At 29.9% G+C, this 25,019-nt stretch overlaps 1 protein-coding gene across 1 annotated transcript in view; it reads left to right on the top strand.

Annotated features, from left to right (window-relative positions):
* The window catches only part of LOC111637242 (F-actin-capping protein subunit alpha-like), a 30,482-nt gene extending 6,559 nt beyond the window's left edge, over positions 1-23,923 (top strand). Inside the window, exons 2-4 of the mRNA XM_023382687.1 lie at positions 13,217-13,280; positions 16,539-16,590; positions 23,789-23,923. Coding sequence (XP_023238455.1) covers positions 13,217-13,280; positions 16,539-16,590; positions 23,789-23,861 — 189 coding nt within the window. The 3' untranslated portion in view covers positions 23,862-23,923. The remainder of the gene's footprint in view (positions 1-13,216; positions 13,281-16,538; positions 16,591-23,788) is intronic.
* Positions 23,924-25,019: the final 1,096 nt, after the last annotated feature.

Here is a 25,019-nt window from a genome sequence, read left to right as displayed (position 1 = left end):
TAACCATTACTTTGACAGCATCATTTACAACTATATTTAATGAATGAGAGAGATGCATGAGGTACAGAAAAAGCTCTAGAATTTATTTTCCTTAAATTTACAATTTATGTATCCGTTTGTCATAAAAATTTCTTTCCACTTTTTCTCCGAGACTACAAGTATTCGAGTACAAAATAGCTGGTTTCGACTTATTTATACTTAAGAAGCAGTTAAATAATTAAGTGATTAGGGAATTGCAGACATAAAACCCTGGTGAAAGAGCTGAAATTTTACTTAAAAGCTTAACCGAACCATCTCTAGCCGAGTACAGTGGAGACTGATTTCTTCGTATTATTAATGTAATAAAGGCAGAAATTTTTCCAGTTTGATGAGAGTGACCGAAAAGTTGTAAATTTTGGAAATTTCTGAGGGCACTTGGTCCTAAAATGAATTAGTTAGAAAACAAATGACTATTAAGTTTAACAAATTTAGCTATGGTGAGAAATGTTTAAAATCTACAGTGGCCCTGTCACATTTTTTGAGATATATTAGTGATTTGACAAAAGAGGTATTTGACATTGACCGGTATCGGTACCCTGGGGATTTGGCAGTCCACGTGTATGCACACTCTGCAACAGTCTTCGATTCCATCCATTAGCCACTCGTAGGGAGCTATTTGACTAAGTGCATTGTTTTAAGATTTAAAAAGTAAAGAATATTTTTATTTATGTTTCTTTACAAAGCTATGTTTAATTATAATTTTCTTTAAAAGTATATTTGTACAATTGAAGAATATTTTGTACCAGGTATGTACCGGTATATCTACCACGCATTTTATTTCGTAGAGTAAGTTTTTATTGTTTTATTTTTAATTGTAGCCCTTATATCGTGGTTAGCGATTCGGAATGTAATTGCGATATTAAAAATGCATTTAGAGAAGTCTACGGTTTTTACTGGCTTATTGAATAAACGATAGGAATGGACCCTAGACCTAGACCATCACTGATGCACAATTGACTGATTGCCCCTGGATGTCGGCTTCTTACAGAAACACAGCTTCCCCATCATTAAATGTCACGGCACGCCACTGTTGCAGTTGATGGTCAGTTGTTCTCCACTCTTCACAGTTGTAGGCTTTTCCCAAGCTTAAGCCAGTCCATTTTTTGATGATGTCCTGCCACGTTAGCCTAGGTATTCCTTTTGTCTGCCCTCCACCATTCCTTGAACGGCAATTTTCATCAGTTCTCCTGAGGATTTTCTTACTATATGCCCAGCATATGCTGGTTTTCTTCTCTGGATGCTGACCATCAGGTTTCTTTCCATTACAAATCTGCTCATAATCTCCTCATTTGTTATTCTATCTATCCAACTAATTCTTTCCATTCTTCTAAGACACCACATGTCAAAGGAATTTATCCTATTAGCTGCCTCTTGGTTTATTGTCATTGACTTTACATCCATATGTAGCCACACTCCAAATCATTGTTTTAAGTATTTTTAGTTTCAACTTTTTGTATACATTTCTATTTCTAAATATTGAGGATATTTGTGTGAAAACAACTTTAGCTTTTTTTTTTATTCTGTTTTTAATTTTATAATTACATCTGTTATCCTCAGTTATTCAACTTTCTAGGTACTCAAACATTTTTACCTTTTCTATTTTCTTTCCTTCCAACATAATCTGTAGATCTTTATTTTCTTCTCTTAGACTACCATAACTTTCATTTTGTTCACGTTTTATTTTCATTTAGTATCTTTCCACTTCTTTCAAATGTATTTAGAATTTCCTGTAATCTTTCTTCAGTTTTACATAACAGAGCGATGTCATCAGCATACCTAATGTTATTGATAAGATGTCTATTTAATGTGTAAAAGAAACAGATTTATTAATTAAAATAAATTGTTTAATTTAGATATAACCAAACTTATCTGGAAGTGAGGGATCATATGGAGAACCAGGTAGCTTAACTGGAAATGCATCTGCATGGTAATTGGCTGTTGTGGGTTCGAGACTCACTCCAGGTCAATTCTTTACTACCAGAAGTTTCTAAATTATTTAGTAAATATTAATTTAATTATAATTATTAAATTTAATAAGAAATGGTGCCTAACAACTACCTGTAGGCCAAATTATGTAGTATCAATATTGGCATAGACTAGAATTAGAGAGTAACTAGAGAGATAAAACACCTTATGTACATTTTCGACAAATTACTTTTTAATTAAATTGTTTTCGATTATATTAATAAACCTTCGTCAGATTTGTTGAAATGAGATTCAATTTGGAACAATATTTAAAATTCCATTCTATTTTTAGATATGTCAGGAATTGTAAATATAATTCCAAATTGAATGTTGTTTCAACAAACCTGATAAAGACTTATTAATAAAGCCAAAAGCATTAGTTTGATTAAAGAGTAATTTGCTGGAAAAGTACCATTGATGATAATCTTTCTCTCTTTGAGCATGGACAAAACTTCAATAGTGCTGTTGTTTTTCATTTTAATTTCCATTAGCTTTACACTCAATACATGAACAAAGCTCTGTACAAAATACAAATTGGCTTTATTCAGGGGAGAAGAAAGAAATTAACTAAAATTACAGGAGCGTTTTATTGCGAGAGGAAGTATGATTTCAAAGCATCAAAAAACTTCAAGGACAGGAGCCAATGAAAGCCGTCATGTCTTAGAATGAGAGAGAACTGTAGTGAGTTCCAACAAATTCACAAAATTCCTTCAATAGTTCATTCCATACAGTATATATTGAAAAAATGAGAAAATATTTTCATTACTATAACTTCAATGTATGTTTACAAAAGTATCTGCAGCATGGTATGCATGGTATTATGCAAGAGATGAACAGGACAGCCAATCCTTTCATGGCATCATTTAAAGTGCCTTTCAATTTAAAATAAACATTGTTGATTCCATGGCACTCCTGGCTGCCAAAATTTGTATTGCAATTATCTCTACAAAATGTGATATACTTTTTAGCATCAAATTTCAAGACAATTGTGTTCTTGGAAAATTCAACAATGGAATCTGAGAATTTATTTTTGAATGAACCAACTTGTAGCAATTTTATTACCATTCTGTTCTTAGGTGTGAAATATTGTGCAACAACAGGAAATATCTTCTGGAAATTTCATAATAAAAACTTTTTATATTTTTAATTACTATAAAATGGCAAAAAGCTTAATTTTGAGAATAGCAATGGGTTTTTAAAAAAATTGTAAATGTTCATAATGAGGAAAATCGTCATTAAATCTCACACACACACACACACACACACACACACACACCTACTAACATCCATACATACAGAAAAACACCAAATTATTTTGCATTTCTCAACGTTTCAAGGTGTCCTGAGTCCAAAAGTGTAAAAATCTGGGAGGGTTATTTTTTTGACTGATTGCCATACTTTTCCTCTGTTATATATAACAGCTGAGAAAACAGTAATTCATTGATTTTAAGTACAAAATCAAAGAGTATTAATTTTATTATATAGTTAAACTGTAAACAAGTGAAAAAAATCTATTAAAGAAAAGCAATTGTAAACCTGACTACAATACTAACTGCTAATACTAACAATAACAAAGGTTATCAGTTTTTGCCATCTGTTCTCATTTGATTAAAAATTATTACTAATGAATTTAGCACTCAGGAAACGTCATTAATCTGATAATTTTAATGAGTTTTACATTTTCCTTTTTACAAACAAAATAAAATAGCAATCCTGAAATTTGAGTTGTTTTTTATTTCTAGAAAAATGACATAATTCTTTTTTATATATTTTTTAAATTTACTTAGTTAATTTTTTTATTTTGTACAGAAATGAACTTTTCTGATATGACATAAGTTTAAATTTTCAAGTCTTAAATTCAGATCTTGGTGAAAGAATTATTTATTGAAAATCAATATTTCTAAAAGAATATTTTTTAAAGTAGCAATTTGTTTAAAAAGAAAATTACCATAGATTTTAATTAATACTATTCCTCATGAAATAATCAAATCAAGAATAGAACTAATTATTAACATTTATAATTAATTTAGACATTTACTATTACATCAGAAAGAAAAATATAACTATACATTTATTTAAACTTTTATACTTTTAGAAATGGTACCTAATTACTGATAAAATTATTGATAAATGGATAGTGAGAGTTTTTCCTGTTCATGTTTCTAATGAAATTAACAGAATTTCATAGAAGATGAAGTTAGATATAAATACATAAATATGAAAAACTAGTTAAGAAATACTACACTTTACTATCACCAACATTTCATTCATATAAAATGAACATCATCATGTAATGCAGAATGAAAACTGTACAGAACACCAGAACACTTTTTGAATTGATTGAATACAATAAAAATTTAAATATTGACATGCAATAGTCATGTCACATTGTTTATGAAACCAAATTTTTAATTAACAATGAAATATTACCTCTTATTTCATAGTTGTTGTGTGAATTTTCTGTCAGAATTTGATACAGATTATGAGAAGTCTTAGGGAAGCTGAATGTATGCTCACCATGCTATAAAAAGTATCATTTTCCTTATAATTTATAGCATTTCCTTTTTTAATTGCCCTGTGTATTTCCAGGGCCTCCAAATGTTTCAAACATTCAGGCTCCAAAGTGTGATGTAGGAATCTCACTTCATCAAAGTTGATCTGGATGTCATCATCTATTGCTTACTTGGCCAGTGCCATGTTAGCCATCTTCTTTTCGATGTTATACTTGTACTCTTATTTTCACCACCAGGTCCCTGGAGTTAGTTCTATATCATCCAAAATTAATATGGATAGGAAACTTATCAATTACATTGTTAATGTGGGTGTTAAACATCTGTATACTGTAACTGGTCCCAAGGATATATTGGATAAGTTAAGAAAATTGAATATCTTGGATGACACTGTTATCACCATATGTGATAAAGCAATGTTTCCATCAATACAGCTAAAACCCTGCTTTTGTGAGATTTCATGTAAAATGTTATCTTATATTAAATTTAATAATTAGATATAAATTTAATTTAGCTGCTTCAAACTACATTTTTGATAATACTGTATTAATAAATTCACACTAATATTTTTAAATGCAGTTTAACTAATTATACTGTATTTAACTAATTATATCAGTATGAAATTATTCATGATTTAATTTAGAATATTCTGGAAGAAAAGCTTGATCCTGACCAAGACTCAAATGTACAACATCCACTTACTAAGAGAATGCATTGCCAATTATGCTACCTGGACCTCCATCAAATCTTCACTTCCAGACTAATTTTGAAGATATAACCATACAGTTCACTTGCCTTTGTATTATTATATCTTCTAAATTAATTGGTCTGGAGATGGTTTTAGCTTCAGAAGTAACGATTTTTCCCCTCACAATTATTACTATTCTATATAAAACCAAACAAAATACAGTACTAATGTTTATTGAAAATTTTTTCTTTGAAATAATATATTTATTAATATATATTTTAGTCTAGAAGCTTTTTTCATTTATTTTTAATGAAGGCATGCAAAGGTCCCTTTGTGTGCCTTCAGTCTCAAAAATACAGTATGCCTCTGCTTGAATTATTAAAAGCTCATTAATTCTTTTTTGTATCTGGTTGTCAAACCAGATTGCTAGTAATTCTTTCATTTTATGAATGATACCTTCCACTGCTTAGTTATTATGGCTTTAAATCTTGTCAATGCTTTCACTGCCTTTTTCACACTATCTTTATTCTCAAGATTGTTGAAACAGTTGAATGTGCTAACTCCAAGTCACATGCTATCAGTTTAACTTTTTTATCAACTTCATAACTTTTATGATCTTCATTTTCATCTCAAGATTAATCCTCCTTTTGATTCTTGGTGTTTTCTCCGGGTGAAGTCATGCTCTTCCTTTTTGTTGGCATCTTGTACTAGGGATGCACAGAATACATATTTATAAATGGTATATTTAAATGAAATATCATATATAGTCTTGGATATTGCAAACACTTCCTGTAGTGAATACTAACCAACTGCAGAAATCAGACTAAAACTAAGAAAGTGCATTCCCTGTGCTGAAGAGTCGGTGGTTGTTAAGTGAGGAATGACTATATAAGTTGTTATTGAACACAAAATAACATGAAAATCACTAAAATTTTTTACTGATTTCTGTTGTTGTTTTGTATTAATATCCAGTTCTAAGTTAATTGTGGTTGATGATATTGAGCACATTTGTGAAATGTTAATTTTGCTAATAGCAATGGTTTTGACATTGATTTGTTGAATATTCAAGACTGCATCGGAGTTAAATTATTGTTGCTCTGTGACAAATTGGTATGACACTTAAAAAGATGTCTGCGATTTGAAATTTGTCAGCATAGTAGTGTCAAGAGTCTAAAATGAATGGCACCAATGTGAGAAAACAACAAATTATTCTAAAAGTGGCAGAAAAGAGTATAGTGATGCCATGTACTGTACATGTCAAGACCTGAAAAAATTTGTACTTTTAATTTAATTTATTCAGGTCATTTGAAGTCTGAATCAGTTCTTCCCATATATATAACAGAAAGTGAATTAATTTATTCTCAGATGCTCAACAATATCATTTTGATAAACTTAAAACATCAAATACATATCAATATATTACTGGTCAAAATACCTTAATTTTCTAGCAATTATTACATCCATGGATGCCATAATTATTAGGCAATCAACAACTTTATTTTACCCAGATGCATTTTGGAAATTACAGTATTTTTCTTCAAAGCCAAATGATCACTGTAATGAATAGGGCTATTTTTCTGCTACAATTAATAATTAAATTCTAAATAATTTGGTACTGTAGGTAGGCATTAGGACCATCTCTTACTAAATTTAATAATTATACAAGTATACCTTGAGTTACATCGTTTTGAGTTACATTGTTCTCGATTATACATTGTTTGTCAAAAAGTATATGGAAAAATAAAAATCAAGTTTAAGTCATTTTATTCGACTATACATCTGTCTGCCACAAATATTGAAGTCGTAACATCATTAGAAAAGCGTTAAATCACACAAAATCATATTAAAATATGTACATTTACAGTAAATGTTAATATAATCATCATCAAATCCTAGAGAATGAAACATGAAAACATCGGCATTTCTGTGTTATCTTATTTAGTGGTCTTTAAGTGCTCAATATTGGTATTTTTCCACGGTAGTTCCAATATCTACCATTTGGCATCGTTGTCAGCACCACTTGATATTGGTAAACTTAATATAAATTAGTTTATTTTCTACTGTCGCAAGATAATTTTAATAATTGTATTTGTTATTTAACATTACAAAATCATCTTATTTTATAATGTCTTAGAACAAACCACATTCATAAATAGAGTCCGTGATGTACTGTAAACATTGCCAAATTGTAAACATGTACATTTACAAGTATGTACTGTTTGTATGTACAGATAACCCCCGTATAACACGGCACTTCGATAGCACGGATTCACTCTAACACGGTTCAAAAATTGGGAACATCCCCGTATAACATAACACCCAGTGCTTTTATAGCACGGGTTTACTCTAACATGGTTCGGGAATTGGGTAAAACCCTCCTACAACATGAAATGTAATAAAGGTGTGTTCTTTTATACCTCCACGTAACTCTGTGCAAGCATTCTAATTGTTTTTGTGGCTACTTTGAATGCTCTTTCAACAAATAATCCATTTAATCTTTAAATTTTACAATTGGGACCCTTCTTTTGTCTCTAAAATCTCATTTTAGAATTAGATTCCTCCATCATAATACTATTGATAGTGCAGGCACTGCCATCTTTCTTTCACTGTTGTTCCTAAATGCCTACAAACAGCAGCGCACTCTCGTTGCAGAGCAACCACTATTAATGAACGCACCCAAAACCTGTTACCAGTTGTTGATGCTCATGCTGAGATCATCATGTAGGATGAATAATCCTCTGGTAAAATATTTACTTAAATAATAAATAAGTATTTTACCTATGAAAAAAATGAATAATAAATCTGATTTAAATAAGAATTTAACAGCATGTTTTTTAATTTTTGGAACTTAACCCCCCCTTTTTGTACTAGTTCTTTGTTTCGTATAACACGGATTCACATAACAGCAATTTTTTTGGAACATAACTCCCATGTTATATGGGGGTTACCTGTACATGAATTCGTAAATTTAGATTACTTTTTCTGTACTATATTAAAAACTAAAATTTATTTGTTTGTAAGCTTAAAATAGATTCTTATTAACAATATATTATTAAAAATACATTTATAAATAAAATAGAACTGGGAATGGTTATTTGCGGTTTAGCCTAGTGAGAAGTAAATTCGAATTACGTTGTTTTTCGACTTAAGTCGCCTCTCCTGGAACCAATTACTGATGTAAGGAGAGGCATATCTGTAATTAAATTAATATTTAATAAATAAATTAGAATATTCTGGAAGAAAAGAATCAGCTTGGAGAGGGACTTGAACCCGCAACTCCTGCTTACCATGCAGATATGTTCCCAGTTGTTGGAATTGTGGGTTCAAGTCTTGCTCCAAGTTGATTCATGTGCTATACCTTTAGTGCTTAATAATAATAATAATAATAATAAATTTCAATGTTTTAACTGTTTCTGAAAAATGGGCCTCTGAAAACTGAGTGTTTGGCTTATATCATTGGAAGTTTCATATCTTCACAGAACAGTGATGGCTGAGCAGATAAAATGTTAGGTATTGGAGCTGCTGAATATAGGTTTGAGTCTTTGTAATTTTAGTTTTGTTTTATGTGTAACATACTTATTTTATTTTGTTATATCATTAGCATTGTTATGAATCACATTTAAAAGCTCATAAAACTAGCTTTAAACCTGTTGTCATTTCCTATTTAGTGAAAAAGTCGTCTTTGTAGATTTTAACTCTTATGCTGTTAAATAAAATTTTTATTTCTTATTTATTTTCACATATTTTAGCTTGTGATTACATACTATGTCACCACAAGCAAATAAACTTCAGACATTACTGCTCATGAACTAAAAAGACAAGTCTGATATGAAAAAGGGTAGCACACTTGCAGTGTTTTTTTAATTGTTAATGTTACGGACAATTTCCTCATGCACTTGTGTTTGTTACACTTTGAATATGACAATATCATCAGACCTGAAAATAAATATTAAAAAATAAAAAAAAATTTTATTTAACAACATTATATAGTTAATTTAATTAAATATATAGAAACTTTGCTAAACAAGTAATGATGTCATAATTTTTCCTATAATACAGAGATTTTTGCTAAACAGGTAATGATGTCATAATTTTTTTATCTTTTGTTTTATAAGCTTTAAATGTGAGGAATAATAAGAGCAATAATAATGTTAATGATACAGTAAAAAAATAAAATGAATTTTACACATAAAATAAAAAAAAAACTAAAATATTGCAAAAGTCCAAACCTACATTGAGCAGCTCCAGTGAAGGCTGAATAGATGAGGTACTAGGCATAGCATCTTATCCATTCAGCCATCACTGTTCCAAGAAAAGAAAGTTAAACACTCAGTTTTCAGAAGCCTGTTTTTTGGAACTACTTCAAAAGTGGGTTCTATTATTTGGACAAGGAGCTGTGTGTGTTTAAGGCTGTGTGTTCAAATCTTAGACTCAAATGTCAAACTCCCTCCTTATTAGTAAAAATCCCATGAATTTATGTTTGGAACACAGAAAGAAAAAAAATAGTCACTTATCAATATAACTGCCTTGATAATTAAAACACTCTTACACTCACAAAATTTCTTTTACAATTCATCAAGGTCAACAAATTCTTGCAGTTTTAATATATCAACTGCATTTTCAAAGCTAGAATATTCTAGTTGTAATTGCAATATAATTATAATCTTCTGGGAGTTTTAAAATAAAATCTTTTGATGTGTATGAATGTGAGAGCAAAGGAAGAAATTGTCTTACAGGCAAAAGAAAAACATATGCCATAAAATTATATATACAATGGGTGATCAGTTAACGAACAGTTCAGACTGCAAACAAGTCAGACAACGAACACTTTCATGAAAGATTTTTATGTTTAGACAACGAACACTTTCATGAAAGATTTTTATGTTTAGACAACAAAAACCTGACAGAACAAACACAAGAAGTGATGCTGCTTTTCATATTTGTAAAACTATATTTTAATGGCATCTATACATGGTTTGTGGAACGAGACTTTCTCAGTTATATACATAACCTTTTCTGCACTAGTTAATTTCTGTTTTCTGAATTTTTGTAAGTGCTTTTCTGAACTTTTATTTAAAAAACTGATAATATTATGGGGTCTAAAAAGAGTGTAGTGTCAAGAACTCTGTTCATTATAGAAACTAAGCAAGAGATAATAGCCAAAGTAGAGAGTGGGCAGAAGATGTCTGATATTGTAGGCAAATGACTTCAACAGGTCTACAGTAGATACAATCTTAGCTAAGAAAGATATAATCAAAAAGACTCAAGCAGATAAAGGAGTAATGAAAATTGCATCTGAGAAACAAAGATGTGCCATCCATGAAAAAATGGAGATTGCTTTTAGTTTGTTATTATATGTAAATAAACATAGTAAGAAAGTATATAATTTTTTATTTACTTTTTGGGGTCTCCAGAACAAATTAAATTCCCACAGAAATCTATGGTAAATCGATAATTGGTTAATGAACTATTCAGATAGCAAACATGGTCTTGGAACGAATTGTTTGTTAACTGATCACCCACTGTGTATATCTATGTATGTATGTATGTATATATATATATATAATATATATTCGATTCTGCTTAATTGGGAATAATCCAATTTGGCCCAATTAAGCAGCTGCCCCAATTAAACAAACTAATAATAAATTCTAGAATCAAACATAGCATCAACACTTTTGACAAAACCTTGTAATTTTAAGTTCAGTGTATTCATATAAATGGAGAGATCTGTAAAAAACATCAAATTGCTGACCCACTTATTCATCTGAGGAAAGTTTGCCAGATCCTTATTCTTAACAAATACTTTAATTTCTTCAAAGCACTCCACAAATCACTCAAGTACTTTATCTCGACTCAGCCATCTCACATTATTGAACATCAGTAGTCCACTGTAGGATGAATCAGCTTTCTGTAAAAGTACAGAAAATTCTCATTTGTGATGGGATCTAGCAGCTATAAAATTCACAATTTTTATTATAACTGACATTAAATATTTCAATTCAGAAAATTCCGATTTGGCTCACAACAACACCTGATGGATAATGCAATGAAAAGGTATAAGTGGATATCTAATAGCTTCCATAAACAATTTTACGAATCCTACATTTTTCCCACCATATTTGCTGCCCCATCTGTCGTAACTGACACAATTTTAGAGATATCAATATTTAAGTCATTAAATGTTTTTATAACAACCTTACATATTTTGTTTCCTGATGTACTTATTGACACTGATTCTAACTTTATCAACTCTTCTCTCATTGTGAGACTATCAGAATATCTAGCAATAATAGCCAATTGAGCATTTGATGTGACATCAGTAGTTTCATCAAGGGAAATCGAAATTACAACTATTCATGCTTTTTTTTAAATTGATGTACATTTTTGTCAAGATCCATTATTTGGTCTTTGATAGTATTTCTACTTAGTGGTTACTCAGAAATTCTTTTAATAACATCATCTTTATTTTTCATATCATGAAATAAAGCTGGCGCACATCTTAAAAATGATTCTTTAATAAATTCTCCATCACTGAGGGCTTTTCCATGCTGAGCTATGGAGTAAGCAATACAGTAACTTGTTGATGTTAAATTTGTAGAGCATTTTACAAATTTAATGATGGAATTTGATTGACTTTTATAGAAGTGTAGCTGCCTAGAAATGTATTCCTTCCTTTCATCGATACTTCTTTTCAAGAGCTGACTATAATTTGTTTCAAAATGTCTATTTACATTCCACATTCTGCTTACTACCATTTCATTACACAGTATGCACAATGATCTATTGTTTCTGTCGATAATTGGATAATTGCGTACAGCTCAGTCCATATGTCTTGAAAAGGCCAGTTACTGCTACTCCCACTTCCTTTATCGTTCAATCTTGCCTTTTTATTTTTTGATTCTCCATTACAAGGCTGTAAAAATAAATAAATATAAATCACGATGTTTTTTTATAAAAGGTTGATATGTTTCTTACCAATTAACTTTTTGCAGTGTTGTTGCACTGACTCCCGATACAAAATAATTTAAAGATGTTCGTAGAACCAACAAATATGTATTTTTTTGTCATATGCAAAATGTCTCAAAGAGTACTGTTGCTCTGTATATCTGGCGTGGACAGATGATGGTAGCATGGCGGAGACGTGGCGCCGACCTTACCTGCTAAAATTAATAGAAGTGGTGGCGATGTGGTGAAAGTACATCTGCGTCCAACGATTATAAAATATTATCTGATTCTGACTAAGATACTTTAGCCCATATTCATTTAAATAATAATCAAGAAAAACGTTTTAGGTTTGTAGTTGTAAAAGAGAAAATAATATGACAAGTATTTGAATTATTCAGCATTTTGTCTGTCGATGTGTGTCACCTCTGACACACATGTCATAGGTTTGCCATCACGGGTCTGGGATTTGTTTTCTTGGTCTGGTTTGGATCCACAAGTCTCTATTGAACAAATCAGGAAGTCAGGACTATGTTAAAGTGCTGGATGACACATGGTTAACCAATTCATCATTTTTCTCTGGTGGTTTGTAAATGTTTTAGGATGATAATACTAAAGTCCATTATGCTTATTTTGTAATGAACTGAACTGGTTCAGGGAGCATAATACTGATTTAATATATTTGTCTGGGCTCTGTGCTGGTTAATTCATCATTCTAATTGAAAATCTTTGGAATGTACTGAAACACTTAATTATATGATATGATGATGATACATTAATGAATTTGGCTGTGCTGAACAAAAATTGCATTAAAACTGGTTGAAAATTGAAGAGGCGGATGTTTCATTCTCAAGAGTATGCCTCAATGGATACAAACTGTAAGCAATTCCAGAGACAATTTACTCAAATATTAGTGTAAAGTCATGGCACTTTAATTGCATATTTTATTAAATAAATCAATTTAATATTGTTTACAGTAATAACAGAAATAATTTTAACATTTTATCTACATTCTACATTTATTTTGGTTGATGATATAATTAATTAACTCTGAAAATATTTTTTTCAGGTTCACATTGTGTCTGATTTTATCCTGCATGCACCTCCAGGAGAATTCAATGAAGTATTTAATGGTAATTTTATTTTTGAATATTTATTATACAGTAAACTTAGAAAATATTTTTTGTATTAAAAACAAATGATAAGAAAATAAGTATAAACTAATTTAAGTTCAAAGTTAAATTTTATTTATTTATATTTTTAAGGGATTTTTAATGTTTTATCTAAAATAATTAATTAAATTAGTTTTAAGAGAATTATAAATTCAACTGGTAAATAACAATAATTCAAAATGCAATTGTTCATATTTATGTACTGTTGACATATTTAGCATTTTTTTGTGTGTCTTTTGTTATTGGGCTGCAATTGAAAAAATTGTAGACCTATAACTTTCCACTGTTGTTTATCTGTCTGTTTGTCTGGCTTTCCTTAATCTTGAGAATAGAGTTATGTGATATCCGAGATCTGGTATGGAAAGCTAAGGGTCGGGAGGCCATGATTAAGCATATACGAACTTCTGCTGTAAACTGGAAGTCAAGTTATTTCAGTTCAAAACTTCCCCTGAAAGCAGTTAATTGCACAACTTTATTGTTAAAGGAAAAGTATGATGTATGGGGGCAAGACACTACAGTTTTAATTTGAGATGGAGAGCATGATTAAAAATTGTAGCCTGGCATTGTGATGATTTCACAATAAATAATTGCTCATTTATTTATATTTATATATTTTCACATAATAATTTTTCCTAGTAATTAATTTCCTGTTGTGATCCATTACCTCTGTAGAAAGAATGTTTTCTTTAAACTTTAAAAAAAAAAAGCTTTGTTCCGTTCTCAGTATTCCTGAAGAAGTTTGCATTAATGAAAACAAAAGTATTTGAAGATTAATTAAATCTGCTGTTTTTTTTCCTTTTTTTTTTTTTTTTTTTAATCTGTGTATTTTAATACAGTAGATCCCCCTATAAGACGGTAGATACGTTTCATTCTTTATGAATCAATTTTGTAGGAATCATAGTTTACGGACTACGGCTGTTTGAAAGGTTTTCTTTCATAAAATTAATCGATTCTAGACTAATTCGACTCAACATTTCCAAAATACGTATATTTTTTTGAAAATAATCCGTATAAACTACGTTATAAACAAAAAATTGTAGGATTGCTTACCGAGTGTGTACCGTTCGACTACGCCCGTTGCTAAAGCTTGGTTTCGTCGCGGAACAGCGCATCAAACCGCGGCCGCGATTTCTGATATTATTTTTCTGCGAAAACTTCGTTGACCTTTGGAGACATCCTTAATATAAATAATTTTTATGGCCGTTAAATAAGAAATGTTTCTTTCACAAGAAATGTATAAAATTACAGTACTGGACAGACGATAGGTCGCCTAACTCGCCGTAGCGTGACGCTAGACGGCGAAAAATATATATTTAATTATAATAAAGTTACAATAAATTAAGTTAATATATAATTATATATACAGTACCTAATTTATATATAATTAATATATAATTATATGTACAGTACCTAATTTATATATAATTATATGAACAGACGATACTAAACTCAATTTATCCGCCTAAACGTCCGTAGCGTGGCGCTACGGACGGCGGGAAAGTAGTTTGGCTGCCCGATGACGTTTTACGTATTACAGGAGTTATTTTTACCGTTGTTTACGGATACTGCCACAATTTTTATAGGAATCATAACTATAGGAAACGGTTTTATAGGGGGATCTACTGTACTCAATTTAAATTTCAAAGTGTCTATTTATACATGCAGTATGTATATGCAATTGGCTATTTATACATATATGTATACTCAATTGGCTATTTAACACTTTTAAAGTCATGACGTAAAGATGACAGTTTTAATGTTGTTTATAATTTATCCTAAATTTCCATTATCAATATCCTAATTACGATATCAATTATTGAGAAATGAGAATTAAAAATAATGGCATTGAGGAAAATTTTGATAGAAAAATATCAAAATTTTATAATACATCGGTGGAAACATGTTCTTGTTCATTTTGGAATTCTTTTAGTGTACCATGTCATCATATACTTATGATAAGAAAATATAATAATTTGGAGATGTTTTCAAAAACTTGCTTTCATGCAAGATAGTGCATTTTTAATTGAAATAATATAAGTATGGATACAGATGATGTAAATGTAGGCATCAATGATCATATTTTGTTGAGTCTCATGTACTACACACCTAGAGTGCATATGTTTTTTGAATCAAACTGATGCAAGGTTACTCTGATTGTATACTTTCTGCTAACTAAAACACATGACAGATTTGAAAGCAAACATTGCAAACAGAATTTTATTTAAATATAAAATTATGTGAATTAGAGAATTCTTGGAATTTCTATAATCTTGCATTTGCAGGTGTATAGGAATGCTACTGGTAATTCAACAATTCAAAACTATGGTTTAATTATGCTTATTTTGTTGATTACATACATAATTGGATACATTTCAGGCTTGCTTATACTTTACAGCCTGTCATCAGTAACTAAAATTAAGAACTAGATATAAGTACAAAATTAAACATAAGTGATAATGAAACTGAACATAATTGTAAACCAAAATAAACAATTAAACCATAGTTTTGGATCATTGAATTACTGGTGGCATCTGCATCTGCAGGCGGTTGGGCAATTCTTGGGAATTCTATAACCCTGCAGATGCAGGGTTATGGAATTCCCAAGAATTTTTAAATTAAAATATAGCTGGTACCCAACACGAAAGGAACTAAAATTATGTAATTGACATAGTGATTTATTCTAGGATGATATTTATTTCAGTGTATTTACAGTATAAATATTCAACTATTTAAAATAATGTTTAACTGTATAACACCGGGATGTAAATAAAACTTACAACGCACCAACCAATCAACTGGTGTGAATAATATTTAAGTGACAAACGTTTTTGTTACCCCTTCTAGGCACTTCTTCAGGTTAATTCTTATTTCAAGTAGGCTGGCCGTTGACATTCGAAAATTAAGTGACAGTGTCTTCATTCGATTTATTTTTGAACGCCAACGGCCAGCCTACTTGAAATAAGAATTGGCCTGAAGAAGTGCCCAGAAGGGGTAACGAAAGCATTCCTCACTTAAACGTTATTCACACCGGTTGATTGGTTGCTGAGTCATAAGTTTTATTAAAAATAATTATTTAAATGCAAAATTTATATGGAAAAAATATTTACATTTTTATTATTTGTTATAATCTCTGAAAGACAGAAAATATATTCAAAATTAAATATATTTATCTATAATACTCCCACTTAATTTAAGTATTAATTTTAAAAATATTTTTAGATGTGCGTCTTTTGCTTAATAATGACACACTCTTGAAAGAAGGAGCTTCTAGGTATGTAGATTTTTAAGATATTTTACAATACTGTGTTATGTAATTTTTATGGTAATATAAATTAAAATTGCATGTCTTCATTGTATAAATTAGTTTCTGTGTAGTCACAAAATATACTTTCAGGGATCTCACTAGCAATTTTAAATCTAGTTTTTTTGTTAATATTGTTTTTGAAAACAGTAGCAAAATTCAAAATTTTTTAGCAAAACTGGTAATGCAAAAAAATAAAGCTTTGGCATAACAAAAATTTTAGATTTTTTGATATCAGCCAGTACAAAATTAGAAATGTTGTTACAAAGATTAAAACTTACTCATAGTCTATACTAAGATCACAACTGAAAGAGTCTGTTTCTTTTGGTACTATACAGTGAATTTTCTTTGACATGTACATTGAGTGATATATTCATCAAATTGTTAACATTTATTAACTTAAGTATATTGCTTGTTGGGGTTTTATTGAGATTAAATTCATTAAGTCATACTCAAAGTCAACAGTATGTTCTGAATTTAAAGGGCATATTTTGAAATGAGGAAGATATGAGGAAAATCAGAAACTAAGTCATTTGTGACCATTAACTGGTGGATGCCTGAGAGAACAGAGGTCCTTGTGCCTGCTGATAAGTATTCTTTTCTGCTCCATTCCACAAGCAATTCATTCTTTCCTATATTTAGCTGTGATTGCAGCAAGGATGAATCTGTGATATTTCTTAGTTCCCAAAGTCATAAAAAATGAATTTGTACTATTGATGTAGAATTCTAGGTAGCAAGACTGTTAACAATTGCAGCTTTCTAAAATCGGAAAAATTTTTCTTGTGGGTTTGTTATAAGATAATGCAAAAAGGTTTAATGTACTCTTTCCAATGCTGATGTTCTTTCATATTATTCTTTATAATTTTTTTTTCAAATTCAATCTTACCTAATGGTTGATCTCTCTTCAGGAACTTTGTCTAAGAACTCTTTAAATGCAAGATCATTTATATTTTGCAGTGATTTCAAGTAGGCAATTGTAAAGTACAGTACATGTTATTTAATTCTCAAAAGTTTTAAAAGTTTTTTTTTGTAACATGAGGCAAATCTGTTGTAACACATTGAGAATGTCAGTTAAGCCGAAATGGCAACAAATTTGTAACAGCCTACACTTTTTAGCCATCCTAGGCCAACTGCTGATTTGTCCTGACAAAGACAAGTCTAAAGAACAACAGATACTAATGCTGACCATGTCTTTAATATAACTTGAGCACTTGAGTTTAAGCTTAGCCAGCATGTTGAGAAAACTTGGATATTTTTTTTCAGTAATACTCAAAACATCTTGGAAACTTTGTAATAGTCTAATTTTATTTTTTTTGCTTGATAAAAGTACTGGAATATTTTGTTCAATACATCTTGGTATTTCACTAGCTCTAAAACTTCAGAAAAAAAAAAACTGTTGTATACGGCCCACTGGATTGCGCAGGGGCCATATGTTGAATTATGCATTATGCACCGTATGTTGAATTATGCACCATATATTGATTCAATATATGGTGCAACCTTTTTCAACATAATTATAATGCCCCTGTTGCATAGTTTGTCTTTCAAACTGCATTTGCACAGTGGTCTGAATTCATTACCTGCTTGGTGCCAGGATATCACTTTGTGGCAATATTTCCAACCTTATGAGAGAAAATTAATGTATTTGCATCCTTGAAATTATTGGAGTTCAAGTCCTATTGATATTAATAAAAAAATACCTGGTAATAATAATAACATAATAAAAGAAATCTGTTTGTGGCTTCATTTGTTGTCTTTCTTCTCAACAAACTGCAATACTTTCTAACATGTTATATTTATTATTTTTATTACATTGTTGTTGTTACTATTAATAGTAATATTTTTATTATTATATCATCAAAAATTAGATTGACTGGATGGTACTATTACATATTATTTGGCATTGTCATTTTTTATTTAGAATTTGCCTTTTCTCGTTCAAGAAACTGAATGAATATTAAGGTTTCTATTACTCAGAAAAAAGACAGCTAGGAAACCTTTTTAATGGCTATAGAATTTTTGGTACAGTTTCGTATCCAGGACTCGAGTGGCAGAAGTGTCTATACATTACGGTGTACCATGTAATCCTGGTCGGATTAATCTCATAAGTGAATAGTGTTCTATAGGAACATAATATATTAACTAGGGGCAGGGAGTGGGATAAATACATTTAATTTTTTTTCTCCCATGCTATGGTAACACATTAACAAGGGGGCTCTGACCAATTCGACTGGGACAAAAGGCCAGACCATTAAGTACATGTTTCCATTATACTTGATAGGGGACTATTTGATATAATAATAAATTTCACTTAAAATTATCATACAGCTATCTTGATCTATTACATTTATGCCTTCTATTTATAGATTTATTAAAGTAATTTTGAAATGTACAAAAATACACTATCATACAGAGAATTATTGCATTTGGTCTAAACATGAAATTTCCTGTCAATTTTTTGCAAATTTACAGACAAAAATTGTTGCAAAAAAAGTGAAAAATTGCTGGTAGTGAGATCCCTACTTTTTGTCTTATAATGTATTTATTACACACATTCTTTTCTGGTGTTTTGGTTTTAAAAAAGTAAATGCTCGAATGCTTTTTTTAATTCCTTCAAAAATAAAAAAATAGTAAGTGGAGAGAATAGAGTTTTTACTATAATTTCAAATCTATATCTATACTAATATTATAAAGAGGTAATGTTTGTATGTATGTAAGTTTCTTTGCAGCAGGTAATCTCCGAAACTACTCATCCGATTTCAAAAATTCTTTCACCAATATTTAGAATGGAACCTCAGGGTGGACATAGGCTGTATATTATTCCGTTAAACATTCATATAAATTAAAATATATAATCTAGGTTAAGGCTTTTATGTCCAACAGATGGCGCTACGCGTATGACGCCCTAAGTTTGCTTTTCTGTGAGGCATTATGCTTTTCTGTGAAAATGAACTAAAGCGGATCATCATCTATCTATTTATATAAATAAAAATGTAATGTTTGTTTGTTCCTACTGATTCCTTTGAAATTTTGACACAACGCTGCATTCGAATATGCACGTGTTTTTATATAATATACGTGTCGAAATTCCTCCCACTGAAGGGAGATGGTTAGGATTAAGGCTTACGGTAAAGAACTCTGCTTCTATTTATACTATTTTAGATGCGGGTTTTTGCGTTTTTGATTGCGTTTTAATAGGGTACGTCAACAGAATGTACACTAAGAAGGGATTTTTCGATATTCCTCCGCGGGGGCAGAGACAGAATTAAGGCATACCGTGAAGAACTTAGCTTCTATTATATTATTTTAGATGATGGGTTTTTGCGTTTTTGATTGTGTTTTAATAGGGTACGTCAAGAGAATGTACACTAAGAAAAAATTTTTAAAAAAATTTCCCCCACAGGGGAAGTGTTATACATTTATAATAGATACATTTTGAGCCACAAAAACGCGTGGAGGGGTCTGCTAGTTACTATATAAAGAGACAACATATTTTTTGTTTGTGACCACTAACTGCGAAAACTACTGAACCAATCATTACCAAATTTTAACTGTAGCATCTTTATGATTCCCGGAATATTTACTACTAATCAAACCTACAGATTTTTTATTAATTAAATAAAACTGCAAAGGATTTTTGTCTATTTCTCTCTCTCTCTCTCTCTTCACTAGATGGCAACACACGAATTAGTACTTTCTGTCTATAAGAAAAGTCTATTATTGAAGTTTACTATTATATTTGAAGAACTGACAATAAATTATAATTAGTTAATTAGCAAAATATTCAAGGAATTAAAAAAGTGATGTTGTCATGCTAGATGGCAGTTCATGTACTTATGGAGGGTTTTTGAATCATTAGGCATTAATTTCTGCAGGTAATTGTACAAAATATTCAAAATAGTTATTGGATTTATCTCAAGTGAATATTTTTCAGATTGATTGATAAATAATGTTGAGAGCTGCGAGTGCACAAATAGGAAGAAAAGTTCTAGAGCTGTTATTGTTCATAATTGTAGACAATGGGAATCTACAGCAGAGCGGTTTCAAAGACGAAGAGAACGAATTCATTGGGCTCAGAATTGAATGCGTATAGTGAGGAATTTTTTAGGTTTCAAATCAATATAACTTATTCAGAAGTTTTATGATTTTATTTTTTTATATTTTGCAATACTCTACAGCAATACTACACATTGATTACCCAAAAATAATGAACAATTACCGTATATCTGCGCAGATAAGACGATAGTTGAATCATAAAAAAAGGCCCCAAAATCTGGGGTCGTCTTATAGGACAGATACAAAAAAAATTAATTGAAATTTATATAAATTTTATAAAATAAAACAAATCACTCACCAATGTATTTAAATAGTCCATATGATGTTTTTGTGAATAGTCAAGGTCATCAGCCTGAATCAGTGTCAATGTTTGCAATAATTGTGAGGCAGTACTGTCAGATGCAAGAAAATAAACTTTGTTCATTCGAAAAATTACCAATAGCACAATTCCATATACGCTATGCTGTATTATCCAGATGATGATCGCTGATCTAAACTAAATTCATAGGGCATTGATAGTTTGGGGGTCGTCTTATATGACAGATACAGGTATATGCTAAAACTATAAAACTTTGATGAAAATTTATACCTCGTTTTATCTGAAGGTCGTCTTATCTGTGCAGATTTATGATAGTTCAAATTTTCCAAGTTCTATATGTATATAAGAGCAGGCGAGGCCGTGACGGGAGATGCTAGTTTTTCATACAACAAATGTACAAACATGTAACATACAGTGATGTTTTTTTAAGTCACATAAAGCATACAGATATTAGGTGCCATCTTTTTCTAAATTTTATAATTAATTTAGAAAGTTCTGGAAGAAAAGAATCTGCCTAAATATGACTCAAACTTGCAACTTACACTTACCATGAGATCACATTGCCAGTTAGGCTATCTGGATCTTTGTCTGGGTAATGTAACTGAAGCACACATAGATAATACCATACAGATTCACATTGTCAAATATTGATTCACCATTTATAATGCATGCTAATAATTTTCAGTAATAATTCTGCTAAATTAATTTAATGATAAATTATACCTGAAATATCTCACCAAATATATTAAAATATAAAACATTTATTCCTACTAAAACGATTAAATCTTGAAGGGAAAATATAAAACATTTTTACAACTCAGTTTAGGTTATAAGTAGTTATAAGTAATGACATCTAGATGGTTTTAAAAGATTAATAAAAAATTAAAACCCACTAAATTTACAATTAAATTAAGTATATTTTCTTTGATTATACAAATTATTCCAAATATCACTTAACATTTGGTCTGAATATTTGAAGTTCATCAAATATTTTTTTGATTATACAAAATTAACTTATTCTAAATATTATTTGATATTAGACCTTGACTGAAATTCATTAAAATGATTGGATTTTTTTTAATGAAGATATGCTGTAATATCTTCCATTTATAAAGATTATTTTTAATTGCCTATATATTCAATGAGAGATCATTTACAATACAATTAAATTTCTTCACATGACAGTTTGAATGATATTGACTGTAATATAACTGTGCTGCTGCCATTTGTTCCTTATTTTCAATCGACAGCTTATTTCACCTATATTTTTTTGATGGATTTTTTTTTTTTTACATGTGCATTCAATAATATGAAGTCTATTATTTTCAGTAGAATTAGTATGCCTTGTCAACGTCATCCTCTTGATTATGATATATAATTTAGGAACAATCATAATGCTATAATTTTTGTTTCAGACAATCCATCAATGTTTGATAATTTGTATTACATTTAAATTAGTTCTTACATTTTGATTATTTTTAGGAAAACTCAGTATTTTGTTGTAGTATATTTAACCATTTAATTAATTGTATAGGATAAATATTTAATAATATTACATTAATAAATTTATCAAATTGTTTTTAAACTCCCTAAGTTTATTCATTTTAACTATTTCCATATTGAATGCATTTCTTTTAGTACAGAGAGGAATGTTTGAATAGTAATCTATAAATTTATAAATATTACATGTAGAATTTTGAAAACTTTATTTGCAATGGTTGGTTTTTATTCTACATCTAAAGATGTCTTGAACAAGTTGTAAACATTTGTGTATGTTTAATTAATAAACATTTTCTCAGCAACAATAGTGCTTGAGTGTCGTCTAATATTATATGATTTCTTAAATCTATGAATATGTATTTTATTTGATCTCCTATACAAAGTAATGTCTTAAATAATTTAGTTTTTTTATCAAATTTTAATTCTAAAAGTCTTATGTATAGAATACAAAATAATCAAAATTTCAGCTTAAAACAATAATTTGAGAAAAACAAATGTTTTTAATAGCATTAAGCTACCATCCTTTTTATAAAATTATATGTTCTTTTAAATGTGGTTTGAGCAGGTATGATGTGGCCCAATGTACTCCATTTGGACACTATTTGGTCACTTACTCCACTCTTGAACACCAATCCAAAGGTGGGATGGGTGACTGGAATGGAGTAAGACCTCGATAGATCGTCAGAGTCGATAGATTGGAATTGATGGACTCCATAGATGGAACCTCCAGGAATTTCTGGAGTCCTCTAGTCCTTTTTTCTACTTCTATATACAGTAGAGCATTGATTATCCGATTTCGATCAACCGTCACATCAGTTAACCGACCATTCTAGTCAGCAAATTCAAATGTCCGCTAGTGATGTGGCGCTACAATATTTGGCCATGTCTTGGCTACTTAAATAGTACTTTTACGTGTTTTAGCTGGCAACACTGGCTTGACCACGAAAGGGGGCCAGTATTTAAATGAGGCTTAATTTTCTAATTTTTAATGATACAATAGTGACGATTATTATTTTAAAAATATTTTTATTAGGCTTAACATCGATGAAAATTTAATGCAAAATAGGTTAATAGCAATGTACTAATTACATGAGATATACTAATATACTATACTAATAATGTATATTTTCATATTTTTCGGTTATCCGACCAACCCCAGCCCCCAATTGAGTCAGATAATCGATGCTCTACTGTATATACAGAGTTTTGTGTAGTCTTGTAATTAAAAAAACTCATAAAAAATTTTGGTCATTAATGTGAAATTAATCTTTCTGTTTTTTTTTTTAATTTTAGAGCATTTGCTCAGTACAACAAAGATCAGTTGACACCTGTAAAGATAGATGGATCCGATTATCCAGTAAGATGACATAAATTTTAAGATTTATAATTAACATTATCTTAAGCTCAAATGCAGTACAATCTCAGTAATCTGACGGGTATGGACTGAAACAGATTAAGGAGGTTGCATGATTATTGGAAGTAAGGTAAATTCTATGGTTAATCATTTGGAATGAAAACATTTGTTTGCATGATATTAGTACATTGTATTAATTAAAAACACAAAGAATAGCAAGAAAATATAAAATGAGAGCAATTGTATGTTGTTATATTTTGGAATTCTCAGTGTATCACTGATTTTTTTAAAATATTCAGTTGTCTTCTATCATTGCTAGTAATCATGTAGCAAAGTTGGTGAATTACTACTAAATTTAGTAGGAAATTTAGTGAAAGATACATTATTTCTGGTGGAAAATTTTGAAGAGCTGATTTTTATATGGTATTGTGTTATAAGATACTGTACCTTTTTTCAGCAGCCTGAGATGACGAGTCTTACCATTTTTAATATCATTCCCAAAGTCAAGTTTTCTTAGCTCAGGCTCAATATCATACTAGGTTCATTTAGTGGAAACCAGAGCTTGGACTAGTGGGAAGTTTGTTTACAATTTGACAACAGAGCCAGTAATGCCTGAGAATCAATTAATGTTGAACTAGTAAATTGACAGATTACCAAGATTGTACTGTAATTGATTTTCTTATGTGATTTTACAGTATTTTAACTTTAAACAAAATCTGATTCCTCACAAACTATTTTTAAACATTTTTGAAAAATATATAGTTTAAAAGTTTATCTTGCTATCCAATTTTTTTTAATAAATATAATAATGACTTACTTTTCAGAAAGTTAAAATTTTATCATTTCTTCAGATATTTCACTAGCCTATATTGAAATTTAATATTTTTCATGTATGATTATTGGTAGCAAATGCAGAACTTCATGTAAGGAAACCAAGCAGCTATCATAGCCTATATTAAAACACACACATTTGAATGTATGGTCAAATATACATAAAGATGAACATTTTAAGATACTATTAACTTGACTATTTGACCATGCATTCAAATGTGTTCTGACACAGGCTATGACAGCTGCTTGCAGTTTCCTTACATGCAGTTTTGCATTTGCTACCAGTAATCAATCATACATGAAAAATATTAAATTTCACTATAGGATAGTGAAAAATCT

The sequence above is a fragment of the Centruroides sculpturatus genome, unplaced genomic scaffold (genome assembly GCF_000671375.1).
Source record: "Centruroides sculpturatus isolate CEXI.00-Female unplaced genomic scaffold, Cexi_2.0 scaffold1130, whole genome shotgun sequence".
Classification (NCBI taxonomy): Eukaryota; Metazoa; Arthropoda; class Arachnida; order Scorpiones; family Buthidae; genus Centruroides; species Centruroides sculpturatus.
This window is presented reverse-complemented; position numbering and strand designations above follow the sequence as displayed.